The 22258-nt window shown below is 32.8% G+C and overlaps 1 protein-coding gene across 1 annotated transcript in view; it reads left to right on the top strand.

Moving 5' to 3' along the window:
• The first annotated feature begins 350 nt into the window (after window positions 1-350).
• The window catches only part of LOC111140069 (cullin-4B-like), a 124611-nt gene continuing 102703 nt past the window's right edge, over window positions 351-22258 (top strand). Inside the window, exons 1-10 of the mRNA XM_022492450.1 lie at window positions 351-366; window positions 2710-2931; window positions 5412-5527; window positions 11835-11938; window positions 12181-12250; window positions 15100-15173; window positions 15871-16033; window positions 16144-16233; window positions 17538-17620; window positions 18169-18236. Of these exons, the coding sequence (XP_022348158.1) occupies window positions 2724-2931; window positions 5412-5527; window positions 11835-11938; window positions 12181-12250; window positions 15100-15173; window positions 15871-16033; window positions 16144-16233; window positions 17538-17620; window positions 18169-18236 (976 nt within the window). The 5' untranslated portion in view covers window positions 351-366; window positions 2710-2723. The remainder of the gene's footprint in view (window positions 367-2709; window positions 2932-5411; window positions 5528-11834; window positions 11939-12180; window positions 12251-15099; window positions 15174-15870; window positions 16034-16143; window positions 16234-17537; window positions 17621-18168; window positions 18237-22258) is intronic.

Genomic DNA, 22258 nt, shown 5'->3' with positions numbered 1-22258 from the left:
GATACATTAAAGTCCCACATTCAAGTAATTTAAATGCATGCATATGGGGGCTCAATGATCTGGCCCAATCTCTCTACCTCCCGTTCTTCCTTCCTTCCTCCCTCCCTCCTTTCTTATTTATTTATTCCCAAAGTGTTAACGATCTTGTAATTGTACGACAGATTTCCATGAACATGGCTCTAGCTCCTTCTGTCTTCCTCCTTGCTGAACCCACAGCGTAATTTTGCTTGCCAACTCTCGGTCATAATGGGAATTTTGGACGCCGTCATTTCCGGTGAAGACAAGTTCAAGTCTCGCATCGCGAGACCGTGAGGCCGTGGGGTAGTCAACGGTCGCTTCTGAGGTACTTTTCCATCTTTCAGAGAGGCAGGTAACCAAAAACAAAACAAAAATGTGTAAATTATTACTAGTTCATTACGCCTTAATCTTAAGAATAACATGTTGCTATTTTAGCTCTCAGCGATTATCAGACTTCTAAACAGGTTAATTTCGTTAATTTCACAAAACACAGATGGTATCTGTGAACTTTTTCTCTATTGACCCTCCTTCAGTCTTCTTTTTAGTTTTCCACTTAACATGCTGTTTTTGTCAGGCTTTTACGTTTTTATGTATTTCTTTTATGTATTTGATGTATTTTTTGGTTTCTTTTTCATAACACTTATTTTGACTTTGAGTCTTAATGTTTGTCCGTCTATTCTGTGGTTCAGTGCTGTTTAACTTGGACGCTCTTAAGATATTTCTCTTAATATTTTTCTTCTTTTCCACCTTTTCTTGTGATTTGTCTCATGTTTTTCATCTTGTTACTTTTGATTTTTATTTGTATGCTTTTTCTATTAATCTAATTTTGAATCTTTTTGTCTATCCATTTTTTATGTTTATCTGTTCATTTTTCTGTCTCCTGGGTTTTTTCTTTTTTCTTTTTTTTTTTTTTTTTGGTTTTGTTTTGTTTTGTTTTGTTTTGTTTTTGGTTTGTTTGTTTTTTAAATGGTTCTAAGTAATAGTATTGATCTTTGTTTCTTTCTGTTAAAGTCATTAGTCTTTTCATAAATTTGTCCTCTCCAGTTCTTGAGGTTTTTTTCCTTTTCACTCATTCTTCCCCTAGTTCTATCTTTAGGGAAAGAGTTCTTCACAGAAAGAAATTTTGCCTTGTATCTCTGTATTGTTCAGACTGCATGTGCTGACTCTTCTCTATTTCTTAGTGCCTAGGCAATATGATCTTTTTATATCCTTTCTCCTGGAATGTCTTTGACTTTAAGCTTTCTTATGCTTCCTTCCTGCCCCTAATTTCTTCTTCTGCCTTTCTTTCCTTCCTTTCATTTCTTTTTCTGAGTCTTTTGTGTTGTCATTTTCTTTGTGATGAAGTCTTTGTTTCTTCATCAGTGCTTTTAAAAAATGTCTTGTTGGGTTTCTGTTGCCCTGTATATTTGTTTCTGTCTAGTGTTGCTACCCTTTCTTCCCTTAAATCTCTCTCATGTTTATCCATATATTTATTTCTATCATGGTTTATTTATGCCTTTCTCATTATGTAAGTAAATAATATTTGCCTTGCTCTTTCTTTACTTTCTCTCTGGTTTTCCCCTTCCTTTTCTTTCTCTCTTATTGCCTCTACTTTTTTTCCTCCTTTAAACTCTCATTAAACTCACTTCTCTCTTCCCATGCATCAGCTTTTACTTATGTATTTTCTCATTTTGCATCTTCAGTTTGAGACTTGCTAGATTTTCTGCACCTTTATAATGGATGTTTCATGAGAGTCCAGAGACTTTTGTTTACTGTTATATTCCAAAATACAGTAACAAATGCATTATGTTCTGCTTTTCTAACTTTCAGTACCACATTTCTTTATGTGTGAGTGATATCTCTTTTAGCTATTTCTGTGGTTTGTGTTTGTCTTATTTTTCTCCTCACGCTAGCTCTTTGTTGCAGCAGGTTGTGAAATGTACTGCTATAGGTGCCTTGCATACTTTTTTTTCTTTCTTTCATTCTGTATTTCCATTTCCTGTCCCTGAGTTTCTCTGTTTTATGTTTTTTCTTTCCCCCCCCTCTGACTCCCACTTTCTCTTATTTTCTAATCTTTAGTGTTTCCTTCCCAAATTTGCCCTACTCTACAGAACTCTTTCAGGATCATTTTCTCATTTGCTGCTATGTTATCACTGAAACTCTCTTCTTGTTTCAGTTTTGTTTTGTTTTCCTTTGCTCTTGGTTATTTTCCTTTTTTTTTCTTTGTTTTTGTTTTGATAGTTATTCATTTTTTCATTCTCTTTATTTTCATGTTTTCAAAGTATTTCACCCTCCTGATCTGGCAGTTAGTGTTGTCCATTTCACTAGAGATTATATATACTTGGTGATGGTCTTTCTTCATCTGCTTCCATGTACTATTAAGGGGAAAAAAAATTAAAATATAGCAGCAAGGGTCAGGAGCACCTTAAATGCTTTTCTTATTTATCTCTCTCTCTTTTTAAAAGATTTCATTTATTTATGCATGAGCAGGGGGTGGGCGCAGAGAGAGAGGGAGATACTGACTCCCTGCTGAGCAGGACCCTGGAATTGCCACTTGAGCCAAATGCAGATACTTAATAGAAGGAGCCACCCAGGCACCACTTGTTTATCTGTTTCTGATCTTTATCTTCCTCCTGTTATCCAACTTCTTAAATCTTTGTAGACAGAATTATAAACTGGATTTATTTTATTTTATTTTTTTGTACTTTACAGAACTTAATGTGAAAATGGCTGAAGAAGACTCATCATCATCTTCATCTGCTTCTGCCTCTCAGGAACAAGAACAGCTTAAAAACAGAAACTTGGTAGTTTTCTCTGTGGCTGCAGACCATCACACAGATGATTTGACTGAAGCCCCCACAACTCTGTCTAGTTTTGCCAGTATCAAGCTTGGCACTGGGTCTGTCAAAAAACTAGTAATCAAAAACTTTAAAGGTAACATAATGATCATTTGATTAAGATTTCAGTTTTAGCTCCTCATACCCTATTGCTGCTTTTCTATTTTAAATTTGGAGAGATACAGTTATATTTTCTGAGGCACAGTTAATTTTTACAAGATTTAGGAACATTATTTTTGCATTCTGAAGCCCTGAGTCCTGGCCATGATATAACCACAGAGTAACATTTGCCCTTTGGAAGATCACTCCATGGTTCATTTCTTTGTTTCCCTCTAAACTACATTTTAACTTCTCTGTTTGACTTTGAAATACCTTTCTCAACTGTGACACCTTTGTAGATTAAATTGTCTCCTATATGCTCAGTGAGTGGATCTTTCATATTACCGAAAAGTGATCTCACATAGATAGTAAAAAGGCAACAATTTAAATTTCTGATAAGTTATAGAGTGTTGGTGAAAAAGTATGCACTTGGATATAAACAATGAAATCATAAGAAAATCCATTCCTCAGAGTAGATGTATTTTAGTGTTTAAAAAATTCTGAGGAAATATTAATATAAAAAATTAGAAACTCAACAGAATTATTGAATCAATTCTTTTCACGTCAAATTTGTAAAATGAAATCCGTATACGGGTATGTTTGAATTTTAAAAACCAACATTTTTGGTATCTGGTTGCTCATTTTTAGCTTACAGAGTTTAAAGAACATATGCCAATCTCATTGATATCTTTAATTATCGGGAAACAATTTAACATTCCCTATTTTAATTAGTATTATTTAATAACTCCTACATTCAGTTCTTTCCTGCACAAGTACAGCTCTTCATTGTAAGTAAAACTTCAAATATCACAAAATTTCTGTTTAACATGACAAATTTTCTTTTAAAATAAATATTTTTAACATTTCCCCCTCTGGTTTTTCCCTTTGTTTTTTATCCAGAACCTAGTGTGTGCTGGATTTATTATGCAGAAGTTTGACGATAGATTGTTGAAGCGTAAAAAGCAGTCTTTAAGAACTAAATAATATTTCAAATAACATGAGTTTTTGGAATTCATGTTATAGTCATGCATTATTGAATGATTGAAGATTTGAAATTCCAATATTTTTTATATATTTTAGTATTTTGTAGGATAAATGTTAGCAACTGGAATGGCCTGGTCTATGCAAGTTCCACTGAGCATGGAACTTGACGTGGGGCTTGACCTCGGACTCTGAGATCATGACCTAAGCCAAAACCAATAGTCACATGCTTAACTGACTGAGCCACCTGGATGCCCCCAATAATGAACTAAATAATTTTAATCATTTTCACTTAATCAGCTTATTTTAATCACCCAAAGATGAAACTCCATAGTCATAAGCATTATCATTTCCCTGTCCATCCCTTTTCCCTTCCTTTCTATCCTCTACCTGGCAGTCAGCAGTTTGCTTTCTGTCCCTGTGGGTTTACATGGTCTGAATGTTTCATATAAATGAAATCATTCTATAAGTGGCCTTTTCTGTCTACCTTCTTTCATGTAGTATAGTGCTTTTGAAGTTCAGTCATGGTGTGACATGTGTGAATGCTTCATTTTTATGGCTTAAATAAAATTCCATTGTATGGACATGCACACTGCTTTGAACATTTACGTATGAGATTCTGTATGAATGCCTGTATTTAGTTCTTTTGGATAGATGCCAAGAAGGGAATTGTGGGATCATATGGTGATTTTATGTTTAATTACAGAACTGCTAAACTTTTCCACATTGTCCACATAATTTTATGTTCCCACCAAAAATATGCAGGGATTCCAATTTCCCTGCATCCTGTCAAAAATTTTTTATATCCTCCTAGTAGGTGTGAAGTGATATGTCATAGTTTTGACTTAAATGTATCTATTTACTTAATATGTTGAGCAACTTTTCGTAAGCTCGTTGGCCATTTGTATATATTCTTGAAAATGTCTGTTTAAATCCTTTGCCTAGTTATTAATTGGGTTTTTTTTTTTGTAGATGAGTTGCAAAAGTTTTTTATTCTACATACTTGATATTTACCAGTTATATGATTAGCAAATATTTTCTCGTATGCTGAGGGTTGTGTTTTTGCTTTCTTGATTTTCCTTTGATACACAGAAATTTTACATTTTAACTTAATGATCTCTCCAATAAATTAATGTTCATACCTGAGGTGTCATGTATGAATCTATTGCAAGATCCAAGGTCATGAAGACTTATCCCTGTGTTTTCTACTGAAAGCATTATAGATTATGCTTTCATATTTATATTTAGGCCTTTGATTTTGAATTATTTTTTGAATATATTAGGATAGCAGTTTTTCTTCATTCTTTTGAAATGTGGCTATCTTGTTGTCCTAGTACCATTTGTTGAGGAGACTATTTTTACCCACTGAATGGTATCAACATATGTGTTTAAAATAAATTTGTCTTAAATGTGTGATACTTAAATGATACTACATTTTATAGTATTTGACATTGTCCTCCAAACATTTTGCTCCATAATCTTGTGTTAATTTTTTAGATAAACCTCTGATACTAGAAAACTATACTGAAGGAACATGGCAAAAATTAAAAGAAGCTGTACATGCTATCCAGAACAATATCTGTGTTAAATACAGCTTGGAAGAACTCTATCAGGTATGTGTCATTTTTGGATATAAGTACTCATTAATCATAATGGAGTCAGGATTTATATTAATAATGTATTATATTTGCTTGGATCTTTTGTCATCATGCATTGTAATGCATCATGCATTGAATCCATCATAGTTTACAATCATGCAGTTCAATTTATTTATTTATATCTGATGGATTTATTTAGCTTCAATTATGCTGGGTACACTCTGCTTTCATGTATATATTCTCATTCTTCAAGTTATTATAATTCAGTTTAATTTAGCAGAGTCTTGTGTACATTTTTCTTACTTTAAAAAGAGTCTAGAAAAGCTTTTTGTTGAAATGGGAGAGAGATAGTTTGATTTTTATTGTTAGTGTCTCTTAACATTTGTTTTCCTATTTCCTTTCACATATGTTCCTCTGTTTTCTTTCCTAAATTCCACATATGAATGAGATCATGTGGCATGTGTCTCTACCTGACTTTTTCACTCTCTAGCTCTATCCACATCACTGCAAATGGCAAGACTTTTGTTCCTTTCTTTTCTTTTTCTTTTTTTTTTTTTGGATGACTGAATAATTTTCTATTATAAATATACCTCTCTTCTTTATCCATTAATCAGTCAATGCACATTTGGCTCTCTCTATAGTTTGGCTATTTTTTATAATGCATCTATAAACAACAGAGTGCATGTACCCCTTTGAATCTGTATTTTTGTATCTCCTGGGTAAATATCTAGGAGTGCAGTTGCTAGATTGTAGGTTAGTTCTATTTTTAACTTTTTAAGGACCCTCCATGCTGCCTTTCAGAGTGGTTGCACCAGTTTTCATTCCCACCAGCAGTCCAAGAGGACTCCCCTTTCTCCACATCCTTGCTAACCCCTGTTGTTTCTTTTGCTAATTTTAACCGTTCTGACAGGTGTGAGGTGGTATCTCCTTGTGGTTTTGATCTGTATTCCCTTGATAATGAGTGATGTCCATCATTTTTTCATGTGTCTGGAGCCATCTGCATATCTTCTTAGGAAAAGTTTCTATTCATGTCTTCCCATTTCTTTACTAGATTATTTGTTTTTTGGGGGATTTGAGTTTGAGAAGTTCCTTATAGAGTTTGGATATTAACCCTTTATTATACACATCATTTGCAAATATCTTCTCCTCTTCTGGAGGCTGCCTCTTAGTTTTGTTGTTTGTTTCCTTTGCTGTGCAAAAGTTTTTTTATCTTGGTGAAGTCCTAGTAGTTCATTTTTGCTTTTGTTTCCCTTGCCTCTGGAGACCTGTACAGTAAGACTTTGTTGTTGCTGGGATCAAAGAGGTTGCTGCCGGGTTTTGATTGGTTTCCTGTTCACATTTAGGTCTTTCATCAGTTTTGAATTCATCTTTGCTTATGGTGTAAGAAAGTACTCTAGTGTCATTCTTCTGCACATGGCTGTCTAGTTTTCTCAATAGCAGTTGTTGACAGGACTTTTTTTCCACTGGATAATCTTTCCTGCTTTGGTGATGATTAGTTAGCCACAGAGTTATGGTCCTTTTGTAGGTTTTGTCTTCTGTTTCATTGATCCGTTTCTCTGTTTTTGTGACTATACCGTACTGTTTTTTGTTTTGTTTTGTTTTGTAGTACCCTACTGTCTTGATGACTATAGCTTTGTTAATATAGCTTGGAAACGGGAATCATGATACCTCCAGTTTTGTTTCTGTTTTTCAGAATTGCTTTAGATATTCAAGATCTTTTGTGGTTCCATGTAAATTTTAGGATTGTTTCATCTCTGTGAAAAATGCTGGTGATGTTTTGATAGGGATTGCTTAAAATGTCTAGATTGCTTTGGGTACTATAGACTTTTTTTTTCTTCTTGGTACTACAGATATTTTAACAAAGTTTATTCTTCCAATCCACGAATCTGGGTTGCTTTTCCATTTATTTGTGTCTTCTCCAGTTTCTTTCATAAGTGTGCTATAGTTTTTGGAGTACATATCTTTAACTTCTTTTATCTCTTTGGTAATATACCTTACTGTTTTTGGTGCAATTGCAAATGGATTGATTCCTTGATTTCTTTTTCTGCTGCTTCGTTATTGGTGTAGGGAAATACAACTGATTTCTGTGCATTGATTTTATGTCCAGGTATTACTTCTGGCAACTTTTGAGTTGCTGAATTCAGGTATTACTTCTGGCAACTTTTGAGTGGAGTTTTGGGTTTTCTACCAGAGTATCATGTCATTTGCAAATAACAAAACTTTGGCTTCTTCCTTGCTGTTTTGGATGGATTTCTTTCTTTCTTTATCTCCCTTTTTCTCTCTTTCTCTTTCTCTTTCTTTCTTTCCTTCTTTCTATCTTTCTTTCTTTCTTTCTTTCTTTCTTTTTGTTTCTCTTTCTTTCTTTTTTCTTTCTTTCTTTCTCCTTCTTTCTTCCTCCCTTCCTTCCTTCCTCCTTTCTTCTCTCCCTCCCTGTCTCTCTCTCTTTCTTTCTTTCTCTTCTATTTCTTTTGCTCTCTCTTTTTTTTTTTCTGTTTTTCTTGTCATATTGCTTCCAGTACTATGTTACATCCTTGTCTTGTTCTTGACTGTAGAGGAAAAGCTCTCAGTTTTTCCCCATTGATAATGATAATAGTGGTGGGTCTTTTGTATATGGTCTTATGTTAAGGTGTCAAGGTGTGTTCCATCTACACCTGTTTTGTTGAAGATTTGTTAAAGAGTGGATGCCGTATTTTATCAAATGCTCTTTCTGCATCGACTGAGAGGACCATATGATTCTAATACTTTCCTTAATGGAAAGTGGTGTAAGCTGTTGATTGAACCACTTCTCCAGCCTAGGAATAAATCCCACTTGGTAATACTGAATAATTCTTTTAATGTTCTGTTAAATTCAGTTTGCTATAACTTCTTGAGAAATTTTGCATCTGTGTTCATCAGGAATATTGACCTGTAATTCTCCTTTTACATGGGGTCTTTGGTTTTGGAATCAAAGTAATGCTGGTCTCTTAGAAGGAATTTGGAGGTTTTCCTTCCATTTCTATTTTTTGGGAACAGTTTCAGACGAATAAGTATTACTTTTTCTTTAAATATCTAGTAGAATTCCCTTATAGGCCATCTGGCTCTGGACTTTTGTTTGTTGGGAGATTGAATCAGGATTACTGATTCAATTTTTTTGCTGGTTATGGATCTGTTCAAATTTTCTATTTCTTTTGGTTTCAGTTTTGGTAGTTTGTTCATTCCTTCCTTCCTTCCTTTCTCCTTTTTTAAAGATTTCATTTATTTATTTGTCAGAGAGAGAGAGAGCACAAACAGGCGGAGCAGCAGGCAGAGCAGGCAGAGGGAGAAACAAGCTCCTCACTGAGCAAGGAGCCCGATGTGGGACCCAATTCCAGGAGCCTGGGATTATGACCTGAACTGAAGTCAGCCATTTAATTGACGGAGCCTCCCAGGGGTCCCAGTAGTGTGTATGTTTCTAGGAACTTGTCCATTTCTTCCAGGTTGCCAAGCTTGTTGCCATATAATTTGCTCACAATATCTTATAATGTTTGTATTTGTCAGGAAATTTTATCTCTCCTTCTATCCTAATTGACAAGCTTACTGGATAAAATATTCTTGGCTGCATGTTTTTCCCATTGAGTAGGTTGAATATATCCTTCCACTTTCTTCTAACCCGGCATGTTTCTGTGGGCAGGTATGCTGTGAATCTGATTTGTCTTCCCTTATAAATTAAGGACTATTTTCCCTTGCTGCTCTCAGGGCTCTTGTATTTTGTGAATTTGACTATGACTGCCCTGGCAGTGATTGGCTTTTGTAGAATTTAATGTGAGTTCACAGTGCTTCTTGGATTTTGTTTTCTGTGTCCTTCCCCAGATTAGGAAAGTTTTCAGCTATAATTTGGTCACCTAGGGATGCCTGAGTGGCTCAGCTGGTTAAGTGTCTGACTCTTGATTTTGGTCCAGGTGATAATCTCATGGTAATGAGATTAAGCCACACACTGGACTCTGTGCTGGTATGCTTAGCCTGTTTAAGATTCTCTCTCCTCCTCCCTCTAACCTGCCTCCTGCCTCTACCTGCCCCTCCCTGTCTGTGCACTTTCTCTGCTCTCTCAAAAAAATATTTTTGCTCAAATTAACTTTCTGCCTCTTTTTCTCTTTTGCACCTTTTGGGACACCTACGATATGAATATTACTCCATTTTAGAAAGCCGCTGAGTTTGTTCTGAAAGTCTACCTTCATGATTCTTTGTTTCCCTCTTCTTTTCATCTCATATTTCATAATTTTATCTTCTGTATCACAGATTCATTGGTCTGACTCATCCAGCATTGTGATGGCACCATCCATTTGGGATTGCATCTCAGTCTTTGCATTTTTAATTTTGGCTTGACTAGATTTTAGCTCTTTTAATCTGTACAGTGAGGGATTCTCTAGTGTCTTCTATGCCTTTTTGAAGCCCAGCTAGTAACCTTACAATTGCTGTTTTAAATTCTAATTTAGACATTTTACTTATATCTGTATTGATTAAATCTCTGGCCAACATTTCTTCCAGTTCTTTCTTTTGGGCTGAATTTTTCCATCTTGTCATTTTGGAGGGGAAAAAAAGTAAAATGTAATTAAAATTTTTTTAAAATTTCAAAAATCAATAAAGAAAGCTAGATCCTAGGTGTGTTTTTGTCAGCTTGTTGTAAGAAGCTTCCAGAGGTTGTTTCCTCTGTAGTTGTGCAGCTTTGTTCATGAAGACTTCCAGTTGAATTCTGGGGTGTTCAGAATGAGTTGATATTTATTTAGGTGTGTTTGAGGAAGGAGGCTAGTTAGGGTGCCCTAGTTCTCTGCCATCTTACCCCCCCCCCCCCGCCCAGAGATTTTTTTTTTCTTTTTAATTCAAAACATCCAGTTGTATTATGACAACTCTAGAAAGCACCTCCAGCCCTTTCCCACAGTTTGTTGTTATTGCTTTTGTTTTTTTTGTTTTTTGTTTGTTTGTTTGTTTGATTTTAATCACTTTTCTAGACTTTTTTTCTTTGTCATGTGTGGTCCTTGTTCCATTAGCATAGTGGTTAGCTACTTATTTTATTGAGATATACTAAATATTATAGCCAAAAAAAAAAAAAAAAAACCCCAAAATTTTCTCTGCTCTTGAAGATTACATTTCTATTGGGGCATTCCTTCATTGGTTAGCCCTGCTATTCACAACTCTTAGATTTCTTTCATTATATTTGGGTGTATCCTAGATGTAAGCCTAACGTGAAATTAGGGTCTCTTCAGCTCTTTTCCAAGAATGTTCTAGGAAATGTACGGCCTTCTTGATTTTTCTGGCATACACAGGAATTTTCAAAGCACTAATGTTTTTGTACTTCTTTCCCAAACTCTGATTCTTTCTAAGATTTCACTTGTGTGCTACTTGTCCTGATTGTTATCTCTTGCCTTAGGTGACTGAATTAGTATATCCGCCTTTACACTTTTTGATAAAGTCCCCAGTTTAGTCCTTTTGTTTGAAGACTCAAGACAGAAAGTGTAAAGGCAGACTCCAGAGTCAAAATACATTTATAGTTCATTGCAAACAAGGTCTGTATTTCTTCCTTACTATAACTAGTAAACCATACTGGCACTAGGTTTTCACCATGCTAGGTGGGTAAGTTAACACCAAAAGTCTCTGCTACTGAAATGTAGCAGGTTTTTTCTTTGTTAAATGTTCCTTTGATTTTAAGGGTTTTGGTGAGATTCCAGAGCTCTGAAAAAATTGATCTGATAGTTTTGCTGCTCTAATTTTTTTTTTTTTTTATTTAATGGCGAGTTGAGTTTTCCACCATTTTTGATGACATCACCCCAGAGGTCAGTGGAGTGTATTTTAATATAAATAAAGTGGTTTTTAAATTGTTTTTACAGGCATTTTAAGCCACACTTGATAAAATTGTGTATGGGTGTAATTATTTTATTCATTATCTTAAATTCACTTCTTAATTTTTAAATTTTATTCAAAGGAAAAAAAATAAATTTTATACAAAGATTATAACCTTTTAAATATTCTGGAAGGTAAGATGTGGTTTAACTTATGGTTTAACCAACTAATGTGAGGGAATTATTTTAAATTTTAAAGAGTTAATTATGGTGACTGTCTGGGTACTTAGAATGACTGCTTAAGAATGGGTTTGTATATACTGATTTGGATGGAAGAATTTTAAATACATTTTCTGAATTATAAATGCTGAAATATCTTTTTTATTATTTAATAGTCGTTAAATTCCTATTTATTTATAAATTCATGTGAAATTCATACTCAGTATTCAATATTATCAATAAAGGTGGAAGCAGTAATTTAAACTGTATTTTGTTTTTTCAACTTACACATATACATTTTTAATTTTCAGAGTGTTGAAAATCTTTGCTCCTACAATTTATCTGCAAACTTATATAAACAGTTGAAGCAGCTTTGTGAACAGCACATCAAAGCAGAAATTCATCAGTTCAGAGAGTATCCTTTTTTCCCCCTTTGTGTTGTTTTTCCTATTTTGTCCAATTTCCATGTCAGTATCTGTTGAGTGGAATAATTAATTTGGCATATGGGATTAATTTTGTTTGTGTAAGATGTAGAGATGCTTGGATTTACAGTTAGCATTAATCAGTTTTACCAAGTACTGTCTTGGAAGTTGTATCTTCCATTTGCAGAATGTGTGTCAGTTTTAGAATATAAGCTTTTTCTTAACATTACTTCATGTATTCTTTGGATACTGGCCCTTTTCTAAAGAAAATGGATAAATGCTGGCAAAATCATGGCAGACAAATGGTAGTTTGTAGAAATTGTATTTTTAGTTAAGAGAATTATTATGGAATGTTAGATGGTCTATAAAAGAAATAATACAAAGTGTAGTGACTCATGCTTTATTTAAAAGCAAATTTGGAAAGGATTTTATGGTAGAAGTCTATTCTTAATTCTTTAAAATTTCAACTGTAATTTACTGGTTTGCCTACAGTTTGGAAAAAATTTTTTTTCAAAGAGGTAATTATATTTTAGATATAGTAGTATTTAGCATTAATTTGAGATTAAATGAATGTCACAAAATATATGCCAGATTGGGTACTACCTGATATTAGTAATTTATCATCTGAGGTTTGAATATACAAGGGAATGTGCAATAAAGGAATTGGAGCTATAATAAAGGGAATTATACTAAATTAGACAGATAAACTGTTTTAAATATATTGACATAAGATGTTTATGTGTTTTGAGGATGAAAATCTGATGCAAATTGTGGTCGCTTTTCAATTTTGGCATAATAAACTATGAGATAATTTAATGTGTTAATAATATTACTACAAGTTTTAAATTTGTATTTAATGTGTGAAAACAAAACTGTGAATTTAAATCTTCACTGATAGAAAGCGTTTTTCCCAGTTTCTTACATAAAGACAGCTAGAATAAACTCTTCATATTCTTTAAAATAGTGATAAGAATTTATATTTTTTAAAATATAAAAGGGATGGCCCACATGAATTATGACATGAAAGTATTTATCTGATTTTTTTTATGGTTCTTTTTGAAAACATCTTTATTGGGGCATAACTGACATATGATAGGCCACAGATACTTACTTGAGCCTACAGTTCAGTAAGTTTTGACATATTTATACCCCTGGGAAGCCACCACCACAATCAATAGTGAACAAGCATATCAACTCCAAAAGTTCCTCTTACTCTTGGTTGTCCCTGCCCCTGAGACAGAACAGAAGCTGACATAGGTCCCCTTACTCTGACAGCAAAATCTTTGGCTGCCTCCATAAGGAGAAGAAAAAGCTAATGCTCTCTGCCTCTTGTGGAGCTTATTTTACAGGAATTCAAAGGGAGAGGGATGTGAACTTTAACTGTTTAACTGATTGTTTGGAGTTGTTAAACCCATTCTCACTCATTTCCGATTCTCTCTCATATCCTCCTTAGTCATATAGATGGCTACCACATCACAGCTTTCTAGTCTTCACACTTACTTAGAAAAGTAATCACGAGTCTTGGCTCAAAATCAAGGCTGTGAACCATGCAACTATCAATCTCCTTAATCTCACGCAGCGCTGTTACATGACAAGATTCTCTGGACAGCGTAATTACCCCATCCTGTAACACTTCCAAATGCTCTGTGCAGAGCTCCAAGGGGAATCAGCAAAGAGATGCCATAAATGTTTTAAGTTAAAGCAAAAAAGTACATATTTTCTAAAAACAAATTATCTGTGAGTACAATCATTGCCAAAGTTAAGATTGTACAAGCATATTTTAAAATCTTATTAATTTAATCACATTATTTATAGAGATTGTGAACTTGCCACAAAAATGAAAGACCATATTTAGGCCATCTTTCTGGGTTTTTGATCCAGTTTGAAGGATTGTATGTAAGAGGAAACAAGCATGCTATGTATGTTTGTTACTCCATGCAACTTTGGACCAGATAAGCTGGAAAATACTTCCTGGAAAAATTCTTAGTTGTCGTTTAAGATATTTGTCACTATTTTCGTACTTTTCAGGATCTTATCTCTTTATTACCTCTCTGGTTTTCTCTTGTTTCTCATTTGGTTTTCCCCATCTGTTTATGAAAGCAAGTTTGTGTTATACATAAAGGTGTATTTAAATTATTAATGCTCTATTTCTTTTTTTACTTGATGAATTCTTAACACATTTTCTGAGATAAAATTGAGACATAGCCTTGTGTTAAGATATACAGTGTGATGATTTGATACATTTATATACTGCAAAATGATCACCGCAGTAGCACTAGTTAACACCTTCATCACCTCACATAATTACTGGAACATTTAAGGATTTCATTAACTTTCAAGTGTTTTTCAGTATAGAGGGTGTTTATTTTCACCACCTTGCTTTACATTAGATCTCTAAAATTTATTCATATTATAAGTGAAAGCTCATATCCTTTGGCAATTACTGTTTTAAAATTGAAATGACTAAAAACTTATTTCTTAACAAATTCACTGAATTTTTGTCACTAAATTTATCACCAAATTTAATCCTTAGTGTTTTTTCATTTTGTTTTTCTAGTACAGCAGATATTAGCATATAAGATGCTAGTGAAAATTCTCTGGTTTCATCAATACTCTTTAAAAATATAAAGGAGTCTTGAGACAAGAGTATTTGAGAACTGGTATTTGCTGTATATGCTCACTTTGCAATTAATTTATACACAACCATTATATTCAGAGTAAAGAATTCTCTTGTTACTCTGTGTGTCTTCAAATACAAAGCATAAGATCTTGTATTTGTACATAGCCTTGGTCCTAGGTAGGTATTCCTGTTAATTCCTCATATTTCTTCTTCTTTTATTATCCACAACTCTAGCTCTTTTATTTTCTGTCCTCTAATCTTCTATTGTTTCTTAGTTTCTACATGAGTAAGCTATGTGAGTAAGTTTTATTTATATATCTCCATTAATCTTTATTATTTAACAACTAGTAATGTAGAAAAAAAAGTGAAAAATATGAAAGGTTCTCTTTCCGAGATAAATAAATACACTACTGACCAGATTTGATTTATAGATTGATAGTGATGTTTATAAATAATGTGCTTTTCTTAAGAATTAATAATTTAACCCCAAAATTTTTCAGACATAATGTTTTACCTTTGTTTTATTTCTGACAGAGCATGATCAGGAACATTTTTCTGTTCCTAGATAGAACTTATGTTTCTCAAATTTCGATGTTGTCTTCCATTTGGTAAGGATACAATTAATTACTTGAAAAATTGTTGCATGTAATTTGTGATCACTTTTCTTTCTCCTAACTGAAAGAAGACCTAGTAAGATAAATTTATAAACTTTCAAAAATAATTTCAAAAATCTATATTTCTCTATATTTATCATGAAACAAAAATGTTTTGAAATTATATTTGATTACACAGTAACACAGATTATATGTCAATTTTTAATTGATCTCTGTTAATAAACTATCTTATTTCAGAAACACAAATTCTAAGATATATTCTAGGATAACATCATATTACATATACTTTATTATTAATAACATTAGAAAGTCAGTAAATTGATATTAAATTGTGTTAATGAAGGCTGAAAAATCTAAAATAGGGTGATTGTAGGAGCTTTGGAGTCATCCTAAATTTTATTTTATGTTTTTATTTTTAATTATGGAATTATGCATGATATCCAGTATACTTAATATACTCTGAAATCTTATTTATTTTGATTGATTTCAGACCATCAAAAACAAAATAGAAGAATTTAGCCAACTGTAGATAGAATGAACTTTACATCACAGTATATTTTCTTTTGTGTGTGGGGAAGTGCAACATATATAAGAAAGTATAACTGATGGCAAAAAAAAAAAGAACAAATTTACAGTGTCCCAAAAATATTATTTATTTAGGCGGGTTTTTATTTTGTTGTCATTGTTTCAGGGACATGGGCCTCGAATTATTTAAATCATATATAATTTGTGATCAGAATGTTCACAACAGGATCATAGATGGAATTCTTCTGTTGATTGAAAAAGAAAGAAATGGTGAAATGATTGATCGATGTCTGATTCAAAGGCTTTTAACTATGCTTTCTGATCTACAGGTAAGTAATTCTTTAAGTGTAGTTAAATTGAAAACTAATTTCTAACCTGATATTTTAAAGATAGGTTTTAACTGAGGTTTGTTGTTTTTTTTTAATATATTGCATCTTAGATTTACCAAGAGTCATTTGAGAATAAATTCTTAGAAGAAACAAGCCAGTTCTATGCAGCAGAGGGAAGGAAGATAATGCAAAAAAAGGAGGTACTTGAAATCAAGATGACAATTATAAATTCTTTCATTATCTGTAGAACAGATCATTAAATCCTTGTGGAAATGGTTCTCCATCTCCAATGAGATGTTTATAATTCCTGTATATATTTTGACATATTTTTCTAACTGACACTTTTTTTTTTCTTTTCTTCATCAGTTGTGCTAAAATTTTGTAAGTTTTGTTGACCTTTTCAAAGAGCCAGCTCTTGTTTTTGTTTTTGTTTTTTTTTTTCCGGTTGATTTTCTCATTTCTATTTCATTAAATGCCACACTATTATTTTTTGCTTGCTTCAGGTTTAGTTTGATCTTTTCCTAGTGTCTTGAGTAGAAAATTGGGTTAAAAAAAGTTAGGTTATTGTTTTAAGATCTTTCCATTTCAAATCTAGTTATTTGCAACTATAAATTGCCATGTATTAATATGTAAGCTGTAATCCTTAATTTTCAGTACATTCTGGCTTTATTTTCAATCACGTTAAAGTACTTCTTAGTTTCCCTCTTGATTTCTTCTTTGACATATTAGTTGTTGAGAAATGTCATGTTTAATTTCCACATATTTGTGAATTTCTCAAATTTCTCAAATTTGGGAATTTCTCAAAATATCCCATTTTCACTCCAGTTTTGAGTAAATGTGCACACATGGTATAATTTTTGGGTATGATTTGTATGATTCCATTCTTTTTAAATACATTCGCTTGTTTTGTGGTTTGAGGGGTTCTGTCTTGCTGAATGCTCCATGTGTGCTTAAGTAGAATGTGTATTCTGTTGGGGGGTGTTTTGCAAAGGCCTGTTAGTTCTTGTTTAGTGTTGTTAAAGTCTTCTGTGTCCTTGCTGGGTTTTGTCTTGGTGCTCTATCCATTATTTATCTTTTTATCTTGGCACCCTATCCATTATTTTTCTTATATATAAGATGTTTATCTTATCACATGTGTACATCCTATGTATACTATATAGCATATACATATATGCCACCAGCTACTGATGTCACCAGCTGTTGTCGAATTTTTAGTTTCTCTTTTCATTTCTGGCAGCCCTTTGCTTGAGTATTTTGTGGTTTTGTTGTACTTATATTTAGTTTCAAACCACAGCGTTTCCAATTACAAATTATACTCTGTTGTATAATTCTTGGGATTCTGATTATATAAAAACGAACGGAGCATGTAACTGTGTCTTTATGAAACTAAACTGATTTAAGACAGGGATATTTATGTTTGCCTGCTTGCTTGTTTTTATTCGTAACTTTTGTGCTTTAATTCTTATGATTCTTAGAAATAGGAAACTTAAAATATTTTTTTCAGATTCCTGGGTGTCTTTACCATATCCAGAAGCTCTTAGAAGAAGAGGTCGACAGAGTTAGAACCTACCTACACCTTAACACACAGTAAGAATTATGTATTACATAATTATATATGTGATTATATATTTATTATACTTTAAGATCACTACTATTTAAAGAGATTAATAATTATCATATGGTAAGACGAAATCATAAATTTCTTTCTTTTTTTTGCTTAGTTCCTCCCCCACTTCTTCATTTGTATCAAAGTAATGGGAATGCCTAACAAATTTCTTTGTTAAGTTTGTTTTTCAAGTTTTTGGGGAGCCAAAGTAGGAAAATTTGTTGTTGATCTTGTTGAATAACAGATGAAAGAATATTTTTTATGTAAACTAGGTATCTGTTATTACCTAATTTCCTCCAATTAGGTAATGATTACAGGTGATTTTTAAAATCAGGAGAAGTTCATGCAATAAAATTCAATCTTACTGAAGATGATTAAGACCATCAAAAATAGCAATTTTATGGTAATGATACATGAGTAACAACTTAAGACATCAAAATTGATAACAAAGGCACTACCCTCTTGGGGAGTAGTTTTAACTCTCCAGTATGAGAATCTTTTAGTAATCTAAAATTTTGTTCTTAAACAGGAAGCTACTAATTGCTATTGTAGAAAAGCAGCTTCTAGGTGAACATTTATCAGCAGTTCTTCAGAAAGGTAAATGAACAGATATGTCTAACAAAATAGTAAGGAAAAATAATTTTTTTTTATTTTTAAATTTAATTATTGTATTCTGTGTTATACATCTTTGGAAGTGATATATATGAAATGAGATATAATTTTTATTCTCATTTGCAAAAGTAGTTTGTGTCATGTAAGTTTAGTCGGGTTTTTTAAAGTTAAGAATACTAAATGAGAGTTATTTATATGCCTCAAAATAGTAATGTGGTGGAGGGTTTTTTTTTGGCTGGCATTTGAAAAATGTATTACACTATTTAATGTAATTTAATAATGTAATACATTTTTCTGGTGTTTTAAAACCTTAGATTACAGATTCTCTGGAGCACATGTTTTGTTTTCCTTCTGGTGTTTTCCCATTCTCCCCATAAGATTATCATTTGTTCAATAAATATGTATTGAGTGTTTTCTTCCTGGTACAAAAGTGGTGGTCTTGATACAGGGTGACTGCTTCTTTGGAAAGCCTTACTAAGTGAGTGCACGTAACTAAAACCTAATGTTGAAAAGAAGCACAACATAGAAGGAGAGCCTGGAGGTCACTGGGTGGCTTAGCTGGTTAAGTTTCATGGGACTCTTGGTTTAGGCTCAGGTTGTGATTTGAGGGTCCAGATATCCTCGTCTTTGTCCCGTCCCACTTAGCAGTTCACACTTCCAGGCTCAACACAAGGAGTCTGCTTGAATTGTCTTTCCCTCTGATCTTCTCCCCTCGTGAATGGGCATGTTATCGCTCAAATAACTAAATAAATGTTTTGTTTTGTTTTGTTTTGTTTTGTTTTTTAAAGAAAAGGAAAGTCTGCCTAGCGACCTCCAACCAAGAAAAAGATTTAGGCATAATTAGGGTAAAAAGGGAGGGTCAGTGTTGCTGAAGTATCCTGAAAAGATTTTTATTAGAGAACGATGAATGTTGGTTTTAATCTGGAGAGAGTAGATGTAGTTGATCACATTGGTTTCTTGAACAGTTGGGTTATATTATAGATATGACTGAAATACTTTTGAGCAGGAAGAGCATGTAGGAGAATATTCTAGTAACTTTGTAGAGAGAGAGGGAGACCTGGCTTTATGGTTAAGAAGAGAGATTATTGCATTAATTAAGGTAATTTTATCATTGGGCAAGGACTTGATTTCAACTGTTAATCCAAACTGTTCTATAACTTTAAGTTTTACTCTTAACCTACATATTTAGTTATTATGTTTAATTATTATCACTTGAAGTGACTTGTAAACAGATAAACTAAAATTTAACAATTTTTTTTTCATAAGAGAAATATAAAATAGAGTAGGGAAAACACAAATACTGAGTTTTTTTCCATGTTAGATGTACATTCACATCATCAAAAAGAGATTTATTAAAAATAAGCAACCTACTTGAACTGCTTGCTATGTCTCAGGGGCATCTTTAGCCCTCTACACTGGGCAGTGCCTTTCTCAAGTGCCTCGGAACTGCAGATTTGAAGCTTGCAGACTGGCCCAGGCTGTATGGCTTCCCCTGGAGCTTCTCGTGACAGTATTAGTAGGGCTGCATACAAGCTACTTGGCGCCTTGCTCTGATCCCACAGTGACTGGGGGAGCAGTGATGTTGGGCAGCTTTCTGGTCTGGCCATAAATGTATTTGGAAAATTTAGTTTGTAAGTCAAATTCAGTTTAACTCAGAATTACCGTTAGAATAATTAATTTGATTTACTATATAAGGGAACTTGGAAGACTTCTCCTGAAATTAAAAAAAAATAGTTTTAGTAAAAGAGATAAAAGTTTTATTTAGCATTCATTTTCCTAAGTAACTTGAGCATAATCTGAGCATAATAATCAGTTGTGATGATCCTGAAACTCAGCTCTTTGCACACACTCTGAAAATGCTCTTTCATTCAACACCAACTTTTACATTTTACTGAAGTCACAGTTATCTAAAATCTTAAGTTGTTATGGTTTATTTTATTTATTTTTATTTTTTATTTTTTTAAAAGATTTTATTTATTTGACAGACAGAGATCACAGGCAGAGAGGCAGGCAGAGAGAGGAGGAAGCAAGCTCCCCGCTGAGCAGAGAGCCCGATGCTGCAGGGCTCCATTCTAGGACTCTGGGATCATGACCTGAGCCAAAGGCAGAGGTTTTAAAGCACTGAGCCACCCAGGTGCCCTAAAGCAAAGTTAAAAAACTACATAAAGGATTGACTAGATTTTATAATGGATTTGTGCATAGAAAAAAAACCCAAGGTTATTAGCACCGCATAAATATCCCTTTTAACCTTTACACACACACATACAACTATATGAACTTTGATTAGCATTTTTTAAATTTCCTTTTTTAAATAAATAATCCTTTTTTAAAATAAATATCCTTTTTTAAATTTTTAATTAGTGCTTTTTCTTGTTTTGCACTAATGGTTTGTGTTCTGTGAATAAAATAAATTAAATTTCCTAACAGCTTTAGCACTGGAAGCTGATATCATGGATGGTTTACTAGCCTCACACCATTTTTCTCCTTTATTTCTTAGATTTACCAAAATAGGAGGACTTACTTGTATTTTTCAGTAGAATATATAACATTTGCCCACTCAGAATAGTAATCCAGGAACTTTAAAAGGCACTCAAACAGTTTTATAGAATTAGGTACTAATGTTTTTAAACACATTTTTGAAGAAACCACAAGGGGAAAAAAAAACAAAAACAGGTGGTTTTCTACTAAAAATGGGGTGTCTTTGTTTATAGGGTGAGTAGAGAATAAATCCAGAGAAGTCTTGAGTATGTGTATACAATTGAAATAAACCAGAAATTTGTTATCTTAAAGAAAAGGGGGTGGTCCTTATTGTCTTTAGCTTTATTTGGTTTTGTTTAGAAGACAGTTTAATCAATTTATCAGATTTCTTTTCATTTATGGAATAAATTGCTTACACACCATGTTCCCTTTGCAAAGGGAACAAACACTAACATTCCTTATGATGTAAATTGAAAGTAAAGATTTATAAAAGTAAATTGAGGCCCCAAATGCAGAACGTTTAGATTTTCTTCTTATTTTTAAAGATTTTTAAGGATTTCCTATTTTTAAGGAAGGATTTCCTATTTTTAAGGATCCTATTTCTAGATTCAAAAAGTATTTCACTGGCAACGTTTGTCTTCTTTTAAAAAAAATGAGATAATATAATTTTTATACCATAAAATTAAACTGTTCTAATACATATATTAATGAAATTGGACAGTCATCACCCCATGCATTTTAGAACAACCAGTGACTATTTAATGATTGAAAAATTTCTGTTGACCATTAGTGTTTACTTTGATAATCAGAAAAGTCGATGAAAATCCATAATCTAAAATGTCATCATTATATCTTTTCTCATCTTATTATTTTTTTTTTTTTACTAAATTTAAATTTAAAATACCAAAAGACTTAACCCTTCACACAAACCGTACTAAATTGTTATCCTGATAGTGTGGATTGATTAGAAAGGTAGGAGTTTATCAACAACACAGTGGGAAGTGAGAACTGAACTAAAGTAAAATAGAGTTTTTTAGATCTTTGAACTTGAGGAATGCTGATAAAATTCTAAAGCCTTATATTACTGATCTTACCTTACTGATATATGTTAACTATGATACATATAGTTCCAAGAAACAGAGTTGGCAGAAAGTTTCTTTGGACAGTGAGGGTAATTTATTCAGTTTATTTGTGATGAGGTGATGTTAATATATTCTGATGCTGAGCAAAACTTTGCAGAAACAAATATATTCCTGTATATCCTTTGCATTCTGGGATTTTTTTTACATTTATTTACTTATTCAGTGATTAGATTTGTTCATGTATTTGGATACACTGTATAGCATCCTTTTTGGACTTGATCATCTCTAACTTATTTCTCTTCTCATGTAAAAATCAATACCTGGTAGTTAATCGATATTTAGTGTTTCTAATTACTAATTTTTAAATTAGAATTTAAAATTTCTCATTTTTCCTGCACACTAGTTTCGGTACTACAAACTTGTTTACTGTATTGTTTTTTATTGGTT

Source organism: Enhydra lutris, unplaced genomic scaffold, assembly GCF_002288905.1.
Source record: "Enhydra lutris kenyoni isolate GAN:26980312 unplaced genomic scaffold, ASM228890v2 scaffoldscaffold148, whole genome shotgun sequence".
In the NCBI taxonomy this organism is placed as follows: Eukaryota; Metazoa; Chordata; class Mammalia; order Carnivora; family Mustelidae; genus Enhydra; species Enhydra lutris.
Note: the sequence above shows the minus strand (reverse complement) of the source record. Positions and strands in the feature narration are given on the sequence as shown.